At 42.8% G+C, this 24297-nt stretch overlaps 2 protein-coding genes across 6 annotated transcripts in view; one reads left to right on the top strand and one right to left on the bottom strand.

The window, feature by feature from the left end:
- LOC142400017 (epidermal growth factor receptor substrate 15-like 1) overlaps window positions 1-24297 on the bottom strand; it is a 142878-nt gene that overhangs the window by 100088 nt on the left and 18493 nt on the right. For all 5 annotated transcript variants that reach the window (XM_075484572.1, XM_075484570.1, XM_075484573.1 and 2 more), the window contains exons 4-7: window positions 17275-17322; window positions 16873-16968; window positions 16625-16693; window positions 10789-10914 (exon numbers count right to left, since the gene is read on the bottom strand). In XM_075484572.1, coding sequence (XP_075340687.1) covers window positions 10789-10914; window positions 16625-16693; window positions 16873-16968; window positions 17275-17322 — 339 coding nt within the window. The remainder of the gene's footprint in view (window positions 1-10788; window positions 10915-16624; window positions 16694-16872; window positions 16969-17274; window positions 17323-24297) is intronic.
- Window positions 2471-4396, top strand: LOC142400930 (zinc finger protein 862-like). Its single transcript, XM_075486173.1, has 2 exons — window positions 2471-3403; window positions 3871-4396. The coding sequence occupies exons 1-2, from the start codon at window positions 2473-2475 to the stop codon at window positions 4302-4304; spliced, it is 1365 nt and encodes a 454-aa protein (XP_075342288.1). The 5' UTR covers window positions 2471-2472; the 3' UTR covers window positions 4305-4396.

The raw sequence follows: 24297 nt of genomic DNA, 5'->3' as shown, positions 1-24297 counted from the left end.
CCACCTCTTTGCCACGGCCGAGGTGTCCTTGAGTAAGGCACCGTATCCCCATGCTCCCCAGGCACTCCACATGTCACTCAGAATCCAGCGGTGCCAGCCCTGTGACCAATAATAAATATAAATAATTGATTTAAGTTCTCCGGCTTTTTCTTGGGCTTAAAATGAAAGAATCGGGCTAACAATGGTGTTGAACACCGAGGAAAAGTTCACAAACAGGATGGTCTTTGGGTGGTCAAGTTGTTGTAGGATATAATGCAGTCTCCACCATCCACCAACTTGTTTGCCCGGTATGCAAACTGCAGGGGGTCCAGCAGGTGTCCTGTATTGTTCTTTAGATGGGCCAGCACCAGGCGTTAAAAAGATTTCATGACCATAGACATCAGATAGACAGGCCTGTAGTCATTCAGTCCAGTGATGGTGGGTTTCTTGGGGACCGGGATGATGGTGGAGCGTTTGAAGGAGGGGACTTCACACAGCTCCAGAGATTCAATTTTCAATTCAATTAATTTTTATTTATATAGCGCCAAATACAACAAATGTCATCTCAAGGCACTTAGATAGTAAGTCCAATTCAAGCCAATTGGAATTCAATTAATTAATAATAATCATAATTCATAAAATAATCCAATTCGTTCATATAGAGCCAATTCAAAAACAATTTCCTAGCTAAGAAAACCAACAGATTACACTGAAAACTTTTTGTTTTTCGGTCCAATCTCCCGGCCTGAGCGGCGTGCCTGAGGCGACTGTGGAGAGAAACGACTCCCTTTTAACAGGAAGAAACCTCTGGCAGAACCAGAACCAGGAAGGGTGGCCATCCGCCTCGATCAGCTGGGGATCTCTTGAAGATGTGAATGAAGACTGGAGCCAGCTGGTCAGTACAGGTTCTGAGGCAAGAGGGGGAGACCCCATCAGGGCCTGGTGCTTTCCTGTTTTTTTTTCTGGAAGAGTCTGAACACATCCTCTTCGTGTACTCTAAATGGGATCAGAGTTCCGGGGTGAGGGGTAGGGGTGTGGGAGGTGTGATGGTTGTCAGTAGCCCCTTTCACACTGCGACCCGCTATTTTAGCGGGTCCAAATTGCACCTTCGACCCGCGTCGAGCAATGTGAACGCTTGGCGTATCAGGCTGACATTCCGTTGTCCGGTAATTACCGGACATTGGCCGGAGAAAAAAATAAATGTCCGAGAAAATGAAATCTCACCGGTCAAAGTGTCCGTTTGAAATTGACTAAATAGGGTTGCCACCCGTCCCTTGAAATACGGAATCGTCCCTTATTTGACAACAAAATGTTGCATTTGTTCCGTATTTTCACACTTGTCTGTCCCACACACATCCACACAAAGCCCCGCCTCCCCGGCTGCGCTCCTCTGTGAGTCTGCCTGGCTCCCTGCGCGCGGTGCTGTCACTCACAGTTGCTTAGAGACACACACACCAGCGCGGCACAAAACCCGCGAATTTTTAATAATGTCCTACTAATAATCCCTCTATCTAACTCAATTTGATTTTCAGAATAATACTACCATTTAGGCTAAGTCTAATGTAGTAACACAGTAGCCTATTAGAATAAAATAATTTACCCTAATACAAACACATCGAAAGGTGTATGGCGTGTGATTGGCCGAGCGTTTGCGCGTGCAGCAAAGATTCTACCGCGAAAAGTGTAAAAAGACCCCTTTGTTTATTGAATGCGGCTTCGTCTTCTGCTAACAAACAAATAGGTTACGTCGGCTATTGTTAAAATATGGCCGGTCCCAGGCAGAGTAGCCTTAAAAGTTTTTTTCTGAAAGATGTGACGACTCCAGATGCGACTCACAAGAGAGGTCCTGCTGCTGCTGCTGCTGCTGCTGCTGCTGCTGATGACCGGTCTGTACCTGTGCCAGATGTGCCGCCTCCGCCTCCAGAGAAAAGGCAAAAGTCTCGGGTGTTTCGTTCCGATTGGGGTGAAAAGTTCACATGGCTGAGGTGTGAGGTTGTTAGCAGTAAAGAAATAATGTTCTGTTCGCATTGCGAAATGGCCGGACGACGCAATGGTTTTACAAAAGGATCGACTAATTTGAGAATGTCCGCTCTAATTGAACACAGCCAAAGCAATGACCATGTCTCCGCGCTCCATTTAAAGCCACAGCAGGTTGTCATGAAAAGCCACTGCGAGAAGGCCATGGAAAGTTCAAAGAAAAAGTTGTCATCGCAGCTCAAAATTGTCTTCCATATGGCCAAACATGTCATTCCTTCAAACCAGTTTGTTGCGCAGACAGAGCTTCTGCGAGCTCTCGAGGCTCCAGACTTCGTCACTACCGATGGTATTTATCACCACAGTGACTCTGTTGATGACATGGAGAAGGCATTAGAAGATGTGGTGATGAATCAGATACAGGAAAAAATAAAAAGGAGTGACTTTGTTGGACTGATCATCGACGAAACAGTAAACATCACTGTTAACAAAAAGTTGATCGTTTATCTAAAGCTGGAAATGGAAGGAAAGGTGGAGACGTGCTTTCTTGGAAATTACGATGTGGACTGCGGGACCGCAAGATGCATTTATGATCGCCTAGTCGCTGTGCTTCGGGAAATGGATGTTGAACTGTCTCGTGTCATTGGCCTGGGTTCAGATGGTGCAAGCGTAATGATGGGGAGGCATGGTGGGGTTGGTGCTTTGCTTAAGCAGGCGAATCCCTTCTCCATACAAGTGCACTGCGTGGCCCACAGAGCGGCTCTTGCTGCCCTGGACGCAGAAAAGTCCGTCAACAACATCACATCTTACAAAAACACAATCTCATCAGTGTACTCCTTCTACAAGCACTCAGCAACAAGAACAAACCGGCTGCGCCAACTTACAGCTGAACTCCACGACGAGGACATGGTCAGCCTCAAGCAGCCTTGCGCAGTGCGCTGGCTATCCCTACACAGGGCGGTGAAGGCCATGAAACACAACTGGCCAGCTGTGGTCATGGAGCTAACTGAAGAGGCCTTGAGAGGAAATGCAAAAGCGCAAGGACTGCTAGGTCAAATCCAGAGCTACAGCTTCATAGCCCTGACTCACGCATTGGCCGATATGCTACCTGTGATGACCAAGCTGAATTTAGTGTTTCAGAAAGACGACGTCAATCTCTCCAGTATCCGACCAGTAGTGCAAGCATCTGTCGCGGCATTCACACAGTTCCGAGATGCCCCGGGTCCAGAAGAGGAAAATTTCCTGGCAGGCTATGAAGACGGCAAGTACATGGATATAAAAGTGACCAACGCAAGCGAGCGCTCAATCCAAGCTTTCAGAAAAGTCAGAGAACGGTTTGTTCAACATCTGATAGATGCCTTACAAGACAGATTCCCCGAAGACTGCTTGGATCTACTTCACTGCTTCGACACCCTCCTCAATCCTCGTAGATATCCTCCATCACAGAATGGTAAGAAGGAGCTATTCTATATTATATTATATTATATTATATTATATTATATTATATTATATTATATTATATTTATTATATTATATTATATATTATTATTATATTATATTATATTTTATTACATATTATTATTATTATTATATTATCATTATTTATGTCTGTGGCATGCGCTCACTTAACATAGGCCTACCCAGTCCTACAATAACAAGATATTTACAGTTGGTTTATTAAAAATACTTTTCAGTAAAAGTTAACAACAATAACTCTCATAACAAATGATAATTTTATTAAAAATGTATTCATTCAAAATGCTTAAGTTAACAATTCCTGTAATGAATGAATAGCACAATGAAAGAAATAATGTCTCATCTTAACATTCCTCACTTACCGTAACAACAAAAGTTCTAATAACTCATCATTGTCTCCTATTTGCTTCTTATTCTTTCTTTTTCCTTTCTTTTTTTTAGCTCTTCAAGAATATGCAGAACCAGCGATCAGAACGGTTGTTTCCCATTTTACAACTGTTGAGTCTGCAGACACCACTCCTCTTATTAATACCATTGCCCTGCGACGAGATGCCCTCGCTGTGATGACAGCGCTCCGTGGCTATGGGGGATTGCAATTCGCCACAGCCTGTGAAGTCCTCATTCGGGACTTCATCGAAATCTATCCAGAGTGGGCCAAGCTCGCCAAAATAGCTTGTGTGATCCCAGTTTCCAGTGTTCCCGCAGAGAGGGGGTTTTCGCTGCAGAACCGAATCAAGACCAAGCAGCGAAGTCGCCTCGCAGAGCACAAAGTTACGCGCCTTATGCGCATCGCCAGCTGCGGAGAGACATTACAAACTTTCAATTTCTTGTCGGCAGCTGATAATTTCAACATGGCCAAAAAACGTAAAAGGTAGTGATGTAAACCAATGAATAATTTGATGGCCTCATGCCTATTCATTTTAAATTTAGGCTACCTTAAACCGCACCATATCAGGTGCACGTCAAGACCGTTACTATAACTGTTATAAGTCTTAATTGTATGTGGGTAAGGGGGGTTAGTTCATTAAACCACAAAAAAAGTTTATTTTTTATTTTTTTGATATATGGAAGAATGATTGGTTCATCAGATACGTCTCTTAATATTAACTGCACGGGGTCGTTTGCGCAACAGGGGTCGTAAGGCCAATAAATGTGTTGAATTATTTTTTTGTGTCAAATTGTCATTTTTTAAGCTATTAGTCACTTCAAATTTTTCTACACTAGCCTAATTAGGAACGATGGAATATTTGACCGTGGTGTTATCAAAATGTCCGGAAGGTGAAACCTCGGACGGTCACTTTGACCGGCAGGTTTTTTTTCTAACGGAAACCCTGGTATCAGGGTGACCCGTGTCGCCTGAAGCCGAGTTCAGGGGGAGTTGTCTAGTGGCAGAGCGTCACACGAAACACATAAAATGCTGGGCGTGTACAATGACGTAGGCACAAGCCATGCGTCGGAGCTAGGGTGAAATACACCTGTCTGCATCAAATTTTTCAAACAAACGATGGCGGGACACCTTGAGAACTCATTTTTGCAATGCAGTTCATGGAGATGTTACTTTACGGTGCGTCTTGCTGCGTGGGAAACCGCGCTCTCCCATCTTTCTCGCCAGCCCTTCCAGCAGAGGTCCATCTTTCACCGTCCCCGACATGTGGCGGTAAATAACGTCCTCTGCTCGGAGGCTGAGGAGCTCGCGGACCTCCTTGTCTCACCAGTTGGCCATATTAAAAAATGTCTCCAACTTGATGTAGGCTAAAACAGAGTGAAACTTGTCCTCACCTGTCGCTGTTGTTCTGAATCAGCTGTCCATTCTGTCTTTTAAACTCCTCACGTCACGCCCACGTCCGACCCGCGTCGATTGTGTTCACATCAAACTCGGCTCGGCAAAAAGACTAGGGTCCGACGCGGGTCGAAAGGCGAGTCAAGTTGACACGGCAGCCCGGGTCGGCAGTGTGAACGCAACAGCGGACACGCTAAATTCGCGAATTAAACGCGGGTTATTCGGCAGTGTGAAAGGGGCTAATGTCTCTGGTCTTGAGTGGGTGAGGGGTGTACGATCGTATGTCTCGAACGTGCAACAGTAGATGTTCAGGTCGTAAGCCACGTCTCTCTCCACTGATGCAGGGTTGTTGGCTGAAAACCTATTTTCCATCTTTTCAGAGTAGCTTCTTTAAGCCAATCTGATCTCCTTTGACAGTACGTTCTTGGTCTGCTTGTACAGGGGCCTATCCCTACTTCTGTAGGCATCCTCCTTGGCCTGAAGAAATTGCTCTAGCCTGGCTAAGAACCATGGGTTGTTGCAGAAGGTCTTGATTGGCACACATACATCTTCGTAAAAACCAATGCAGGATGTCACAGTGTTGGTTTGCTCATAAATGTTCTTCTTCTTTCTTAGGCCTTTATATTCCTTTCGGAACATAGGCCATTGATGAAGACTTTCCACCCTCGTCTGTCTTGTGCCATTTTCTCCAGCTGTTTCCACGACAGTCCCCTCTTCTTTACATCCATCTCTGTGCTCCTTCTCCAGTTGTTCTTGGGTCTCCCTCTGCTTCTTTTGCCTTGTGGGTTCCATGTTAATGCCTGTTTGGTTATAGCTGTGTTGTTTTTTCGCAGGGTATGTCCAATCCAGCTCCACTTCCTCCTCATGAGCTGTGCCTCTATTTTTTCCTGCTTGGTGCGTTCCCACAGGCTGGTGTTGCTGATGCAGTTGGGCCAGAAGATCCTGAGGATGCGTCTTAGGCAGTGGTTGGTGAAGGTCTGCAGCTTATTGGTGATTTGTTTGGTGGTCCTCCAGGTTTCTGATCCATATAGCAGCACTGCATCTGGTAACTCATAAATGTTACCAGATGCAAAAAAAACTCCAGTTAGTCCAGTCAAGACAGTCTTGCAGTTCCTGCTTTGCCTTGTTGGTCCATTTCTTCACAGTTTTAACTACAGGCTTTACAGACCGTACTTTCTGCCTGCAGACTGGAAAAAGATAAACCAGACAGTGGAGACAGGGGAGTTTTAAAAGTCCAAAGAGTCTCATGACAGCTTGCTCAACATAATCCAACATAAACTGCTGGATTATGTAGCAGTAAACTCCATAGCACATTCTGATGCCCTTGTTCCTGATAATAGTCAGCAAATAATAGTAAATGTACATGCAAATAAGCAAAAACTGAAAATAAGGACATTTAAATGACAGTAGAAACAAAAAATAACTAGGTCTCCTCTATCGTAGTCATACGATGTCATCTTGATTAATATTTACGCCCCAAACTGGGATGATGACAAATTCATAGGAAAAGTTATTTCATTAATCCCAGACTTGAATTCACAACAATTAATTTACGCCAGAGATCTAAATTGTGTACTTAACCCTCTACTGGATCATTCTAATCCTAAACCCAAAAATCTTTTGAAAATGGCTAGCCTACTGTCAGCTTTCATGGACAGGATAGGGTGTGTTGACCCTGGCTTTTTTCATTCCCTCTAAGCAAAGCCTTCTCTCCTTCTTCTCCCCAGTACACATTTCATATAGTAGAATAGACAATTTTTTTAATGAAAGGTTTCTCCTACCCTCCTGTCACGAAGGTTGAATATTCAACTATAGTTTAATCGGATAACACCCCTGTATTACTAGATATTGCATTTCCTCTTTATAAAATGTAACGCAACCCTTGGAAATTGGATCGAAATTTACTGGCTGATGGGGCATTTTATAAGCCTTTTCATATTCTCCAGACCCCTTTAATAAGCATAATGCACAGGACTGAGACTGAATTGCCATTAAAACATACTGAAATCATCAATGCAATAATGGCGTTGCAAAATGGCAAAACACCCAGCCCCGACAGGTACACAATAGAGTTTTTTAAGAAGTTTGCAGATAAACTATCCAAAATCTTACTTGATAAGTTTAATGACTGTCTATCCCATGGGTCGCTTCCACGTACATTGACTTAAGCGTCGATCATTTTCCTGTTAAAACCGGGTAAAGATGCCGCTGAATGCGACTCTTACCGACCTATCTCCTTTCTAAATAGTGATGTGAAAATTTAAGCTTAACCTCTCGCTTTGCATCTAGATACTACTATTCGTGACGTGGTCTCTGTAGACCAAACTGGTTTTATTCTAGGATGTCATTGTCATTGTATCCATCAACTCCTAAATATTATTCACTCTCCTGCAGCCACTGCGGTACCTGAGGTGTTCATCGCATGTGATGTGGAGAAAGAAAACAAAAAGACAAAACATGTTTATTTGTCTTTTTTTTTTTTTTTTTTTTTTTTGCTGATCCGAAAAATGATCCGATCCGTGACTCTGATCCGAGGAACGATCTGAACCGTGAGATTTTTGATCCGTTGCACCCCTAAACACCAAAAACGGGAAAAAGACGATTTTGATTCTCTATCCCCTTTCATATTACAAGGGACATGCAGAAACCCTACCAGGAAAACTTCTGTCCACTGTTTGAATAAGTCAAGCTAGATCTGAAGAGATGGAATTCACTTCACCTATCTTTGGCAGGAAAAGTGAACTGTATATAAATGAATGTGCTCCCCAGATTTATTTATTTGTTTCAACTTATTCCACTTTATCTTCCAAAATCTTTCTTTAAATCGATTGATAGAGCTTTTATATAATTTATATGGGACGATAAGAAACCCAGAACCAGATTGGAATTACTACAAAAACCTAAATTACAGGGTGGCCTGGCTCTTTCAAATCTTTGTCACTATTACTGGGCTGCGAACATTCAAAAAATTATTTATTAAGACAAAAGGGGAATGGCACTCCCAAATCTAAAAGAGTATTTTCATGCTGTGCAACTACGTCAATTAATCTGCTGGTGTGATGAGGAATATGTAGCTCAATGGAAAGATATTGAAACTTCCATACACAAAAACCCATTTCAAACAAATATGGGGGAAATAGAGACGTCTACTGACATAAGAGGGGGATATAATTTGAACCCAGTGTTATCCTTTACTTTAGATATATGGTATTCCATAGTGAAACAATTAAAAATAGGTAAGGAAATTGGACTATTAAAATGGGTTGCATTTGATGATAAATTTGCACCAAAAAAATTTGATTAGAGATTTAAACAGTGGGCTGAAAAGAGAATTACAGCCATATGCACAACTATAAAAAAAGGAGAAATGAAAAGCTTTCAAGAACTAAAAAATGCACATGATCTAACTAATCAGGACTTGTTTAGATACCTCCAACTGAGGGATTATTATTACAAAAATATTAAAACAAATGATGATGAAATATATCCTATCATAAAATTACTGGTTCAGGTCAACAATATACGTTAAAGTGGGAAAGGGAGCTGGGTGAGGAGATTCCAGAAGGGATATGGTATGATTTGTGGAAAACAAACCAAACTACTACCCAGTCACTGATATGGAAATAATTTAATTGGAAGAATTTAATTGGATATTTTGTCACACCTAGAATCAAAAGTAAACAGATAAGTACCCACTTATCTTTGTGTAACCACGTGGATCCAGATCTCACACACATCTTTTGGAAATGCGCAAATATACAACCCTTCTGGGGGAATGTTCACTCAGTTCTCTGCAATGTGTTGGGATATGGGATTCCTAAATCCTGTCTTGCTCTGTACCTCAGACATTTGGATGTAGGAGACCAATATGTTGAAAGTGAAAGAAGACCTATTTGCTAAAAGATGGGGAAAATGGTTGTCATATAAGGAAAGACTTGATTTTATATAATTATATACAGGCTCTGTTGAGGCTATTACTGCCTTTTTGTTTGGTTGTTAGTTTGATTCTCTTCCTGTTTTTTGTTTCTGTTTATTTTCTCTTTCCTACTCCGCAATCCAGAGTAGATTGTCTTGCATTGTATTGTCAAATATTGTTAACTAAAACATATCCCTTGCAAAGATCAGGGCTGAATAGGAAAACTAATATTTGGAACAGCGCTCTACAAAGAGTAAATTACTCTAGCACTCCGTCCAACCTAACTCATATGTTTTGGGCATGTCCCTCCCTGACAACCTATTGGTCTGTGATCTTTAAAACACTGTCAGAGTGGTTGAATATTAATCTACAACCCAGTGCTGCTATCACTATATTTGGTGTCACAGATAGGAACTGCTTTACAATTAGAAAAAGACAAACATATCATTGCTTTTACCACCTTACTTGCACACGGGAGAACATTATTACATTGGAAATCCAAGAATCCACCTAAAGTGTCATTATGGTTATGTAATCTGATGCAATGCATATAACTAGAAATGTTTGTTTGCGGGGTGGGATGGGGGAGTGGGGGTTGAGTGTATGTGTGTGTGACATATAAATGAAAATATGTGAGCATTGTTCCAAGGATCTTCTCTTTTGTTCTGTATTTGTTAATTGTCGGAGCTCAATAAAAAATACTTTCAAAAAAATTAAAATCTCATTCACATATTTTTCTGATTCTTTTGTCAGAAACTGGGACTGAAAATCAGCCAAAATCGGTCACTTAACTCCTTAATGTTCCGACGTCCCGTCAGCGGGACATTGCATATTTCAGGACAATCCTGGGGTTTTGCTCAGGCCCCCTTTCTATGTACCTAAACATGTTATATACTGTTGGAAAGCTAAAGTCAAACCAGTCGCAAATACAAAAAATTGTCCAACTCACCTATGAAGCCTCACAGTATTCTAAGAAAAGATACAACTCCAACAAAAATGGTGCTGTTACATTGGCAAGGGTCCAGTCAATGTACTCCAGTAAAATAGTTAGTCTACAACAAGTCTTACATCCACAAAGACACATAGTCTGTAGCGGCAAACTGTTGAAATTTCCGTCAGATGCATATATTTTCCTCATATTCTTGATCATAACTTCAATTAGCATGCATGTATTAGCCACACCGTGATACCAAAACAGCGCTTGTTTTCCAGTCCACAGCTCTATGCTAATGTCACTTTTAAGGCTCATATTTGGGAAGAAAAATAAAGCAGATATAAAAATCCATCTTTTTCAGTGTAATACTCCTATTACTCTGTGACAGTAGCATTTACAGTTTCTGACTGTTGTGGGTGAAAATTCAGAGTGTTCTCTTTCAAAAGAGACCTCAACCATGCCTCTCCTCCAAATGGTTCAAGAACAGCTTTCAGCTGTAACTGTAGCTTGATTCAATTGTGTAATGTCACAAGGCAAAAACTCTGAGTACCCTGTCAGCATAAAATCAGTGACACCAAGCGTTCTAAATATCTGAAAAGATTTTTCACAATATCTTTTTCAGGGCTAAAAAAATTTTGTGTGGACATTACACATGGCAAAATGAACTTTGTAAAAGAACCTGTGTCCATGTGGACACGGTCTTACAGCAAGCAAAATTATACTGAATACCTTTCCGAGCACATCCAAAGGCAGCTTGGAGTTGATGAGGACCGGTTTGACCTTCTCTCCTGACAACAGGCCATTGACTGGAGAAAGACTTTCAAAAATGCCATCAAATTTATTCTTCTCCTCAGGCTGCAAATGGAAGAACACTTGAGTTTAATGAAGCAACATAGTTACAAACATTCGATTGAGGCCTGGCTTCTGATCGTTCCTAAACACTATCATTTCTTAAACTGAAAAATTAACAACACTTATTTTGAGGTACATTTCAAAAACCTAAATTTGAATGTTTAAAACAGCTGATATAGAGATATGGACACCTCAAAGTTCAATATTTTCAGGTCTCTTTGAAATACAACCCCAATTCCAAAAAAAATGGGACACTATGTGGAGCAATTTCAGAATGATGTTCTTCAATGTAAAATTGTGAAGACTTTGCATATTCCATCATCTACTGAACATGATATCAAAAGATTCAGAGCACCTGGAGGCATGAACAAGGGCCATATCATAAAGATATGAAAGCGAAACACTTTGTTTCATGTACCACCATCGCTTTGGCCAAATATTTGCAGGGATAACTAGTTTGCTGACTCAATAGTATAGTATAGTATACTTTCCCGATTTGTGCCCTAAATTGTTGGAGTATTCCCAAGTGGACAAGTGTGTGGTCTCCATGTCTCTTCTTGGAGTCTCTGGGTTTAGTACTAGGAAGTGCATCGCCTGGGGACTCCGTTGTCTTACTGGGGGACTTCAATGCTCACAGGGGCAACAACAGTGAAACCTGAATGGGTGTAATTGGGAGGAACAGCGTGCCTGATTTGAACTTGACTGGTGTATTGCTGTTGGGTTTGCTTGTCATGGTTTGTTCATAGCAAACACCCTGTCCGAGCATAGAGGTGTCCATAGGTACCATAAGCACCTGGCATCAGGACACCCTAGGTCCCAGATCGATGATTGATTTTGTAGTCATATCATGTAATACATTTTTTATACATTATATATATAAAAATAATATTAATTATATAATTTCCCTTTCGGATGAATAAAATATTTTTCATTTCCTTCATTTCATTCATTCATCATCAGCACTGCAACCACACGTCTTTGATCCTCAGGTGAAGAAAGGAGCTGAGCTTCCAATGATGACCACCTGGAGCTGAGTTGATCGGGTGATGGAGGAGGATGTCGGACAGGCTCAGTGCACCTAAACGTTTAGTGAGAGTGTATTGGGAACGTTTGGCAGAAACCTCAGTCCAGAAAATCTTCAACTCCATTCACCGGCAGAGCTTTTCACACATTCCGAGGGAGGCAAGGCATTGAGTCCGAAAGGGCCATGTTCCAGACCTTCATTGCTCCATTACGAAGCTGCATCTGTAAGGTGGCTGGTCCTTGTCGTGGTGGTATACCCCGAAGTCGATGGTGGCCAACTAATGTAAAGGGGACCGTCAGTCCCAAAGAGCTCAGTCAGCTTGTGAAACTCCGGAGCCAGCTTATAGATACCAAAAGGCTAAACAGAATGAAGCTCGGGCAGTTGCAGAAGAAAAAACTCAGGTGAGGGAGCAGTTTGATATCTGCTCAAACTATTACTCGCAGTCAGCCTAAAAAAGATTCTGGAAAACTGTCAGATGTCTCGGGAGAGGGGAATTGGTGCTTAGCCAACACTATCTACTGTAGGAATGGAGTGCTGTTGACAAGGACTGGGGATATGATCCAATAGTGAAAAGAATGCTTTGAGGATCTTCTCATCCCAATTCCACCCCAGAGGCAGAGGCCGGGGAGTATGGGGAGGATTTGCCAATCACTGGGGCCGAACTTGCTAAAGTAGCTAAACAACTCTGTGGTGGCAAGGCCCTGGTGGTGGATGAGATCCACCTCGAGTTCCTTAAGGTCCTTTATATTGTTGATCTATCTTGGTTGACACCCCTATGCAACATTGCATGGAGGTCTGAAACACTGCCTCGGGACTGACAGACCTGTGTGGTGGTCCCTCTATCTAAAAAGGGGGACAGGAGGGTGTTTTCCACCTACAGGGGGATCACACTTCTTAGCCTACCTGGAAAAGTCTATACTGGAGCTGGAGAAAATAGTCCAGCAGGCAGACGAAACTCAGATACAGTAGGAGCAAGGCGCTTTTCGTCCTGGTCATGGAAGACTGGAACAGCTCTTTACTTTCATAAGGATATTGGAGAGTGCATGGGAGTTTTCCCAACCAGTCTTCTTGTGTTTTGTGGACTTAAAGAAGGCTTACGACGGTGTCCATCGTGGTATCCTGTGGGAGGTTTATGGGAGTACCATATTTTCCAGACTATAAGGTGTTTTTTTTTGGCTTCTGTGTTTAAAAAAAAAAAGCTCCAAGCTTTGCAACTTTATTTGCCAGCGATCTGACATTCCCTATCAGGAACGAGAGGACACTGGGTTTAAATTTCCTCCACTTGTTTCTCAGTTTTGCTCATGCCAGACATCCACATGGTTTTCTCGTCAAGTCAGCTGGGATTTGTGCTCTTTTTTTTGGGCTTTAGTTGGCATTTGACTCTGGCGCACCCTAGGTAGCAGCCTGTTGCAGCAGCTCCCGGTGATTTTTTTCACCTTTCGTCCTTTCTATCACTTTTTCTTAGTTGTGTGTTTCTTTCTTTTTAGTATTTATTATAAACATCCCCTACAATGGCCACTTTTTGTTTTTTGGTTTGTTTTCTCCTCTTTTCATCACTTTTTGTCACGATGAGCCACGCACAGAGGAGCCACGGCATTGTTTACACCCGCGACCAGAGATGCCGAGGCTGCTAGTGACGTCATCCTCTCCTCTGTTTCCAAACTCCAAACGCAACATCCAAATGCGTTTGTGAGTATAAATGGTGACTTTAATCACGCAAATCTGGACTCAACTCTGCCAACATTCTTTCAATATGTTGATTGCCCAACAAGAGACAATAAAACCCTGGACCTCCTGTATGCAAATACAAAGGATGCATACAGGGTCACCGCCCTCCCCCCCTCGGCAGATCTGACCATAACCTCGTCCTTCTGGCACCAACGTATGTCCCCCTGGTTCAGAGGCAGCCTGTATCCACAAGGACAGTGAGGAAGTGGACGTCCATCATCTCCTGGATTGCCAACTACCTGACAGCAGGGTTCTAGCTAGGATGAAATTATAGCGTAGTGGTGTAGGCGAGGGAGCGAAGCGACCAAGCCCGGGGGGGATGGTGCGAAAATCTTGAAATTTTTTACCTTAAATCTTTGAAATTTAAGGTAAAAGTTGGCCATTCTAGGGGTACCCAAAGGGAGAAATTGTACTTTAAAAACAATAAAGTCTTAATGGGAGATGTTCCCATCTTTGCTTTTGGTTAATTAATTCAGTTAATAGAGGTGAAGGTTTGAAGCCCCCGGCATCAACAGAGTGTCTGCCCTCTTCTTTGCCTTCACGTATCTGTCCCGTAGCTTCTTCCACACATTCTTACAGAACTCTCCCTCTTTCCCCAAAGTTCTGCCCATCTCTGTGCACCAGTTTTGGGAGTTTACGTGCTCCCTGTGCTGTTTCCCTGCAGTTTCGTACAGCTGCCTGTACAAACGCACCTCCTCACTGAGCCGGTCTCACATCGGTCCATTCGATTCGTTGTTCTCGGCGCAGCCAAGTTACAAAAATCGACTGGTGCACGACAACACGCTGCGCCGTCTTTTCAAGGCAAGCGCCAGGCCTGAAACGTCATTTTGACGCCACGATCCGCCACCGCCGTGACAGACGCGGCAACCATGCTAGCGCCTTCAGTCAATCGCGCCTCGTGGAGAGGACCGCTTTCTGTTCTTTTCTCGAGCGCCAAGTCAACTGCACGTTCAGCTTAAATGATAACCTGATCAGCTCATCACATATTGTATGTAAGAAGCTTTGAAAAAGCACAGCAACCTTGACCGTTTCTGCTTACTTCAAATAGGGACGGGTAAAAAAGGCTACAGCTATTCTAACATGATTTTTGCCGAATCCCCTTACGTGTGAGCTTCTGCGTGTGTGAGTAACCATGGCTACGGAGCACTCTTACCAGAGATTCTAGGAGCCGCGGACGCGGAGTGCCTCTGCCTGGAGCTACAGTTTCGTCTGCGGTTGTACTGACAGGCAGCGCAACCTTTCTTGGCTGCCATCGCGAAAAATGTGTCAAGTTTGTCAGAAAGGTGAAAATGGCATTGTTCTGGCGTTATTGTACAAATAAAGACAGACAAAATGCCCAAAAATAAGCGTAGCGGTCCAAAATTATAGCGTAGCGGGCCGCGACGCAAGTTTGCGCTAACTAGAACCCTGTGACAGACAGACCACAGTATGTCCGGCTGGGCAGTGTTCTGTCTGATGTGGTGGTTGGCAGTACAGGAGCTCCTCAGGGGACTGTGCTGTCTCCTTTCCTGTTTACCTTGTACACCACAGACTTTAAATACAACTCAGAGTCATGACAGTTTTGGGATGACTCTGCAGTTGTTGGGTGTATAAGGGATGGACAGGAGGGGGAGTACAGAGCGCTGGTAGAGGATTTTGTGGATTGGTCTGGCAGAAATCACCTGCTTCTGAATGTGGCAAAGACCAGAGAGATGGTCATTGACTTCAGAAGGAGGAGGACGGCTCCAAAGCCTCTGTGCGTTCTGGGAGAGGACGTTTCTGTGGTGGAGGACTACAAGTACCTGGGAGTGCACCTGGACAACGGACTGAACTGGAGGACCAACACCGATGCTGTCTACAAGAAGGGGATGAGCCGACTCTATTTTCTGAGGAAGCTGAGATCCTTCAACGTGTGCAGCAAGATGTTGGAGATGTTCTATCAGTCTGTTGTTGCCAGTGCACTCTTCTTCGCTGTGGTCTGCTGGGGGAACAGCATCAGAGCCGGTGACGCCAGCAAGCTTAATAAACTTATTAAGAAGGCTGGTTCTGTCATCGGCTGCAAACTGGACTCATTTGAATCGGTGGTGGAGAGGAGGACACTGAACAAACTGTTATCCATCATGGATAACCCCACCCATCCTCTCCACCAGCTGCTGGTTGGACAGCGGAGCTCCTTTTCCAACAGGCTCATCCAGCTCCGCTGTCACAAGGACCGATTCAGGAAATCCTTCCTACCAGCAGCCATCACCATATACAACACCTCCCCTCTGGCTGGAAGAGAACTTCAACCTCAATAGGCTTGAACTCTCTCCTAAAAAAATACTAACAAAAAAATAAAAATAAAAATACTGTAGATTTGTACATAGCGAATGTTTATTCACTATTTTTATTTATTTTATTTTATTTTATATTTATTCTATTCTATTCTATTTGCTTGTTTTTTACTACTTTAATTGTTTTCATATCTTTACTGTATGCTGCTGCAACAAAACAATTTCCCAAATTGGGATTAATAAAGTATTTATCTATCTATCTATCTATCTATCTATCTATCTATCTATCTATCTATCTATCTATCTATCTATCTATCTATCTATCTATCATTTGGAAAACTGAATCAGCTGTTTATAACCAGTGCAGAAAAATCTCTCAAAAGTCAATAATTTGCTAAAAAAATAAACAAAACAAAAAAACAGTTAAATAGAAACCTTAAAAGTTACAAAATACACTCAATACAATTGGAGCTACAGCAATTTGCTGCCACTATGGTGTGGTGCATTCTGAAACATTCGGAATGATATTTTTCTGGATATATTAAAATATTGTACTTTCTTTTTTGAAATTGGAGTTGTATCTGTGAGAAACTCATAGTGTGTATCACTGGAACTTTTTGCAATATTTCTCTTATCTAATACTTCATTACATCTGGAATAAGAGCTTTATTGTGTCCTGTGGTTGTGTGCGTCTGTGTGAGTAACATACCCTGACAGCCCAATGAGATTCACCAGAAGCAGAAGTTGTGTTACTCAGAGATGGACTGCTGGTGTCCTTCTGAAATCAAACAAATAACATGTCTGTCATAGCCCTGTCATTCGATCCATTGGCTGAATTTTACTACAAGCTTTAATGACACAGCAATGTAATATCAAATTATATTCAACTCAATAAAAGATGAGTGAAAGTATGGTGTAGCTAGTTTGAACAGTTTTTCTTGATGATTTTACACTCACAAACTTGGGATGGGGGACTGTGAGGTTGAGGCTGGACAGACTGACTTCCTGACCGCTCTGAGCACAGGCCACCAGCCGCAGAGCAACATAAAAGCCCTGAATAAAAGAAAACACAGTCCTCATTTCCCCTGAGATCACAATCAATGATGAAGCACTCTGAAAGCACTAGACACTCATTACAATGAGAAAAAAAGACACAATTCAGAAACATATTTATAAGATCTCAACCTTCACAGCTTACTGTTTGCTGCTTTGGCTTTTTGTTTCATTTAGCTAAACACAGTGCAAGCTAAAGCTGTGACAACTTGAGTTTTCTTTGTTTTGTAGTTGCAGATTAACATAAAAAAATCTATGGATGTGTAAAAACATAGACTTGTTCATCCACAAATGACCTTTCCTTACCTGTTTGTCGAGGTAGCCTTTGCCATCAGGATCAGCCAAATCCCAGATCTGAAGCATCAAACACAAACATACTTTAAAGACTGAACTGAACAAGCACGGCTGCTCACTGTTGTCCTTCCATCCCAGCTCAACAAGCAGGATAGGTTTGAGCTCAGAGGATCAGTTCAACACAATCAAGTTTTCCTTGTGTTCGCTGCTTGACAAAAGTTAAATCTCCTCTCTGAAGTAACAGGTGTTTCTTTCTTAACCAAGACTTTCCACTTCAGGCTCTGTGCACACTCTGATAAAATGGGCGTATTAAAGGCCATCTGGCATTTGTTCCAAAAGATGACGATCAGCTGACTCTTCATCATTAAGAAGAGCAGGTTGTACAAATGAGGAAGGGTGAAAAGTAAAAGAAAAAAAGTCACAGCTGAACACAACAGAGGACTGCTACCAGAAAATTGGTAAGTTAACACTTCCCTTTGGTCTATGTCATGACATGTGAACACAAAGCTCTGAAACTTTGAACCTGATGAACATTTAGCTCTGACACTGTCCCATGATAAGGTGGAAATCAAGTCAGCCATCTATCTGCTGGAATTTCCCCTCGGGGATTAATAAAGTATAATTGATATTAAATCAAAGTGACATTTCAATGACTGAATATTCTCTGATGTATAGGCCCAGACTGATGAATGTTCTAATCTGATAGATCAGATATCAGCAGGAGAGCGGATCTGTTGGCAGATCAGAGGGGGGTCAGATAATAAGAGATTCCATCTCAACTATCATTCAGAGATCAGGGGGGCTACCGGCTCACACTGTCTTGCTCTATCCATCCATCTTCTACACCTGCTTAATCCAACTGTAGGGTCGCGGGGGGCTGGAGCCTATCCCAGCCGTCATTGGGTGAGAGGCGGGGTACACCCTGAACAGGCCGCCAGTCCATCACAGGGCCACACAGACACAAACGACCACACACAAAGAGAAGTGTGTTTGCCCAATCACACGTCTTATCAGCCCGAGGCGTTGCTATTGGTTGCTCTACGCACGCCATTGTGTGTGAAGGTGTCTGGATTTGAAAGAGCCAGTCATAATGATGGTGTTACCTATAGGGAAAGTCACAATCCTGTCTGACAACAAATGAACAGGCAGGGATAAAATGCATGTCAACATCGACACATCCTTTCAATGATGGAGAGAACTCAGCTATTACATTACATCTGGATTCTGAGCTGCCGTGAGCTTCTCCATGTTCTAGCAATAAGTAAGTGCACGCAGGCATGAGCATGTGCATGGGGACCAGGGCTCGCGTTAACCCAAAATTTTCCGTCGTTGACCAGTTTTTTAAAACGGTGACGGGAAAATCTGAAGGCCATCTGTCATTGTGACAGATAGCAATTCACACCCCTGACCACTTGGTGGCGAGTGAGCATATCAATGAGCTATCGTCTCTCTTGATGCATGACCTCGTTGGCTTCCCAGAGAGTCTTGCCGACTTCTGATCACTTCACTTGGAGAAATGTTCCCTGATTTCACTTTGGCTGAAGTGGCGCTTGTAATTCAGTCTCCAGTGTGGCAGCAGAGCGCGGATTCAGAACAACATCAAAACAGCCATGAGAAATCGTCTGTCCGAGTAAAAAGTCCAAAACCTCATGACAATAACCTGTTCAGGCCCCAGCAGGTCAACTGTTCAGGCCCCAGCAGGTCAACTGTTCAGGCCACAGCAGGTCAACTGTTCAGCCCCCAGCAGGTCAACTGTTCAGGCCACAGCAGGTCAACTGTTCAGGCCCCAGCAGGTCAACTGTTCAGGCCCCAGCAGGTCAACTGTTCAGGCCACAGCAGGTCAACTGTTCAGGCCCCAGCAGGTCAACTGTTCAGGCCACAGCTGGTCAACTGTTCAGGCCCCAGCAGGTCAACTGTTCAGGCCCCAGCAGGTCAACTGTTCAGGCCCCAGCAGGTCAACTGTTCAGGCCCCAGCAGGTCAACTGTTCAGGCCACAGCAGGTCAACTGTTCAGGCCCCAGCAGGTCAACTGTTCAGGCCACAGCTGGTCAACTGTTCAGGCCCCAGCAGGTCAACTGTTCAGGCCCCAGCAGGTCAACTGTTCAGGCCCCAGCAGGTCAACTGTTCAGGCCCCAGCAGGTCAACTGTTCAGGCCACAGCAGGTCAACTGTTCAGGCCACAGCAGGTCAACTGTTCAGGCCCCAGCAGGTCAACTGTTCAGGCCCCAGCAGGTCAACTGTTCATATTTTAGGTGCAGTCGTTTGATTCAATTGTTCATATGGAGCTACTGGGGCCACAGTTGGTGGTTTGTCTGCTGTACATCTGCTTGATGTGTGGATTCTCTGCTCAGCTTGTTCGGACTGAATATTAATTCAAAATGAGTGAAAATTAAATGCTATTGAATATGTCATTATAAACACAAGACAAATACAACTTGGAACAAGACCATTTAGACTTCAGTACTTATAGTTTATGTTAGATCGATTCTTTCAATGGAAGCTCAAGAACAAGCCGGAGGAATCTCAAGTTAAATAAAGTGTTTATTGGTAGTCACACGTCAAGCATATCAGCGCTGGGCTCAGTGGAACAGAGCTCCCGCAGGAAATCCGTCAGACTGAGCCTCGATTTCCGGGTATCATTTGCATTTATAGCCTCATAGGTTGGACTCACACTCGACCGTATCATTTTTAAAATTAAAGCGACGGGTAAAAATTATTATGATGGGATTTTTACGACCCTGCAGCAACTAACATGTACGAGCAACCACTAACGTGGCCGAGCAGCCACTAACGTGGACGAGCAACCACTAACATGGGCGAGCAGCCACTAAAGTGGGCGAGCAGCCACTAACGTGGCCAAGCAGCCACTAATGTGGGCGAGCAGCCACAAACGTGGACGAGCAGCCACTAACGTGGACGAGCAACCACTAACGTGGCCGAGCAGTCACTAACGTGGACGAGCAGCCACTAACGTGGACGAGCAAACCACTAACGTGGGCGAGCAGCCACTAATGTGGGCGAGAAGCCACTAACGTGGACGAGCAGCCACTAACTTGGCCGAGCAGCCACTATCGTGGTCGAGCAGCCACTAACGTGGCCGAGCAGCCACTAATGTGGACGAGCAGCCACTAACGTGGCCGAGCAGCCACTAATGTGGACGAGCAGCCACTAACGTGGACGAGCAGCCACGAACGTGGGCGAGCAGCCACGAACGTGGGCGAGCAGCCACGAACGTGGGCGAGCAGCCACTAATGTGGACGAGCAGCCACTAACGTGGACGAGCAGCCACAATCGTGGCTGAGCAGCCACAATCGTGGCCGAGCAGTGTGGGAGAAGGATGTCATGACATGTTCATGACTTCTGGCCTAGTTACATCCTGAGCCTTGTTGACTGATTCATATGAATATGGGTAAAAGGTAGTATGGGCTGTTTACATTTAGGGCAGACGCTCGGCGTCGCAGGAAGAGATTGAGTCCGGATGACGCATGCATGTTATGATTAAACCAGTATAAAGTTGGTTCACAGTATGAAGACGGTGGACATTTTGTACACTCTGTACGCACATTTGCTGTGACGGTTTGTTCAATAAACTCCCCAATGGACGGCTGACCAACGCGGGATTCGACTCTAATTTCTCCACAACATAATGGTGACCCCGAATTCGTGAGAGTTTGCATCTGGATCCCGGCGGAGCGTGTCCTCTGTGCCCCGACAACCGACATCAGCCGTAACAAGCCGGCAGGTGGGATTTTGTTCCTACCATTACACAGTTGATCTCGGTTAGTGGAGCACAGCTGACGGCTTCTTCCGGCTTCCCCAAATTTAAAAGAACACAGGAGAGAGACGGATCCTGCACACGGTAAGCCCTTCCATTGTTTACTTCTGCGCAGAGGGGCTGTTGAAATTGTTGAAATTGTGGGCCAAGGGGAGCCAAGTGTTTTAATTGAGATAAAATTGGGTGAACAGCAGCTTATGTGAGTTGTAAAGCAGACAGCTGTGAGCAGTTGGTCGGGCTATTGTGTTGATGTATTGTTGTGATAATTAAGAAGGACTAGTCGCTAATGCTCGGGCAGGGAATAAATCGATGAGTTTAAACTGGAATAATAGATACGCTTTTAGAGCGGGCAGGGTGGAAATCACCCGTTCATAGTGATGTCATAAAGCCAACGGCCGACCTTTTATGCATGGGGGGTTCGGGCTACCGTGGGATTATGGTTCGCATTAGTCATTAATATATGTGAAAATTATTTTCACTAGTCAAGGAGTAGACGAATGCTGGTAATTGATTGACTTGCGAACATAAAAGTTTGAAGGTGGAATCAAAAGAGCAGTTCAAGAAAACTCCGAAAAAGTCAATTCCAGTTCTATACGGGCACATTTTAAGTATATATGTTTATATCATTTTATATATCTGCTTAGAACTCTTTGGAGTTATCCGAGACCTCAGTATAAAGACATTTGGAGAAGAAAAGTCAAATTCGTTTATGAAATTGGCCACAGGAGATTTTTATTAAGAGGTCACAGCGAAGCTGATAAATACACGTCAGCATTTGCTGCATTGGTCAAGAAACCATATCACAAGGCTTGTAGGGAAAACACATTTTGTATTCCATATATTGCCGACACCAACATCTCCTGAAAAATTAAAAGTCTAAATGAAAGAAATTGATAATTTAAAAATGTGAAGATTTGAACGGTGACTGACACAAAACTTTGATCGACCGATTTGGTGATCGACTGACTTGGTATGAGTGTGTGGGACCGGTCTCTGTCTGTGTCTGTCAAATGGGTGTGAAATCTGATGTTTTATGTGAATCTAAAAAAAAAAAAAGAAAAAGGAAAATTATTTTGTGTGATAAATCAAGGTTCTAACCTAACTCATCTCATCCCTTGACTTTTGAGTATTCGTAGTATTTTAATTTACACTCAGATTTGCTTCATTATTATAACTGGCTTTATGGTCATAATTTGCTTCATTGGTATAATCTGCTTAATTGTGATAGTTGCCGCATTAATAACTTGGGGAAATAAGGTGTTGTTGCCGAAATGTGCTGTTATTTTTAAACGCTGTGGGTTTCTTTCTTTAAGACTCTATATTTTCGTTGAGTGCATCTTGTTATTATTGAATACTGCTGTGATTGGTGTTAAGTTTCGAAAGTTCTATTCTCAACAGGCAAGTGAAGGTGTTTTGGCTTTCAGGGGGACAGAGGGTGCTGCGCGCTCCCGCGGCTGGTGTGTGGGCGCGTGCTCTGGCCTTGACAGTTCTCTGCTGCTGCAAATGTTCGTGTGTGATCACATTTTCTTTCCTTGTGTCTTCCAGGGGCACTTTATGGTTGAACTGTAATAATTATTAGTTTTCTTTAGGTAATGTGCTAGTTGCGGAGTTGTTATCAGTCGAGTAATGAGGGTTTCGCAATTCCTAAGGAAGAGGTTCTGTCCGTAGGCCATCGATTCATCACGTCGTTCGACGTGAATGTGACATTCCTGATAAAGAAAGTTTTTCGCTTATGCATTGTTTCTGTATCTTTTGATTTGTAGTTTCCCTGTCCACAGCGTGTTAAATTGTAGTTCTTTCTCTTCCCTAACAAACGCCATTTTGAGGTGAAGAATAGTGCAACTGTTATTTCTGTGTTAAATTATATTTCTTCTCTGTCCAGCTGAAAGTTTGTATTTCCTCCTTTTTCTCAACTTGTAATATAAGTGTGACAAACGCCATTTTGAGTTGGGGTGTGGTTCAATTGTTATGTCTGGTTCAATTGTTATGCTTGGGAGGAGCTAATAACAGTCTAGGAAGTAGAGGTAATCGTGTGTTCATATTTGATTTGTTAGAAATTCACGTGGTGCATTGGAGGCAGGCTTAGAGGTGGGTTCATATTTTATTGGTTAGAAGTTACTGTCGTAGACGTGTTTCACTGGAGTTAGATTTAGAGGTGTGTTCAGATTTCATTGGTCAAAAAATATTTTTATTTCATTGGTCAGAATTGACGTAGCTGTGACGTACATTGGATCATCTGGATTGGTGGAGGACATTGTGTGTGGATTGGATCGGAAGCATCCGGATGTGAGCAAAGGTTGGGGCAACGCCTTTAGCCTGAGTCACTTCAAACAGAGTAAGCATTAACTGAGCTTTCGATTAGCAATAAATTAACATTGGGTAGTATTAGTAATACAGCAAGTATTGATTAGCAATAATTAGTATTGATTAGCAATACAGCAAGTATTGATTAGCAATAATTAGTATTGATTAGCAATAACTAGCATTGTTTAGCATTGATTAGCATTGATTAGCAATCAATAGTATTGATTAGCAATAAGTAGCATTGATTAGCAATAGTTGGCATTGGTTAGCATTAGTAGCATTTGTTAGCATTTCATTAGCCATAATTAGCATTGATCAGAAGGACAATTAGCATTGATTAGCAATAGCAATAAGGCAAATATTGGTTTAAATCTTAATTAGCAATAGGTTAGCATTTATTAGCAACAGCTAGGAAGCTAACATCAATTGGCATTGGTTGGCAAACATTAACATTAGCAATAATAGTAACCGAACTCCAAACCGGAAGTCAAAAAGCTAAATTAGCCTAACATTGAATTAACATTGGTTTAATTTAATTTAAAAAAAAAAAACAACCTAGAGCATAAGCTTTCAAAGCTAACGTAGGCTAACCTTAACATTAGCATTGACAACATCCAATCCAATAATTAGCTGCATCTAAGCTAAATTTAGCCGAGCAGTAAATTAGCATTGATTAGAGTTAAATAATTAGTGCATTTAAATTGACTTTCAAAAAAAAAAAAAAAAAAAAAAGGGGAATACGAATAATAAATAAGGAAAATTTAGAAAATAGATAAGTAGATAAAAAGAAAAAGTCAAAAGACAATAGAAGGGAACTAACTAGTTGAAACAATGGATGTAACACCAACAATAATCATCAGCGCCAAACATCCTGAACATTCCAAAGATATTAAAAAGATATCTCTAAAATGGGAAAAACGAACAAAAATTAACGTCTCACCCTGGCCAAAAGGTGGCA

The sequence above is a fragment of the Odontesthes bonariensis genome, chromosome 15 (assembly GCF_027942865.1).
Source record: "Odontesthes bonariensis isolate fOdoBon6 chromosome 15, fOdoBon6.hap1, whole genome shotgun sequence".
NCBI lineage: Eukaryota > Metazoa > Chordata > Actinopteri > Atheriniformes > Atherinopsidae > Odontesthes > Odontesthes bonariensis.
This window is presented reverse-complemented; position numbering and strand designations above follow the sequence as displayed.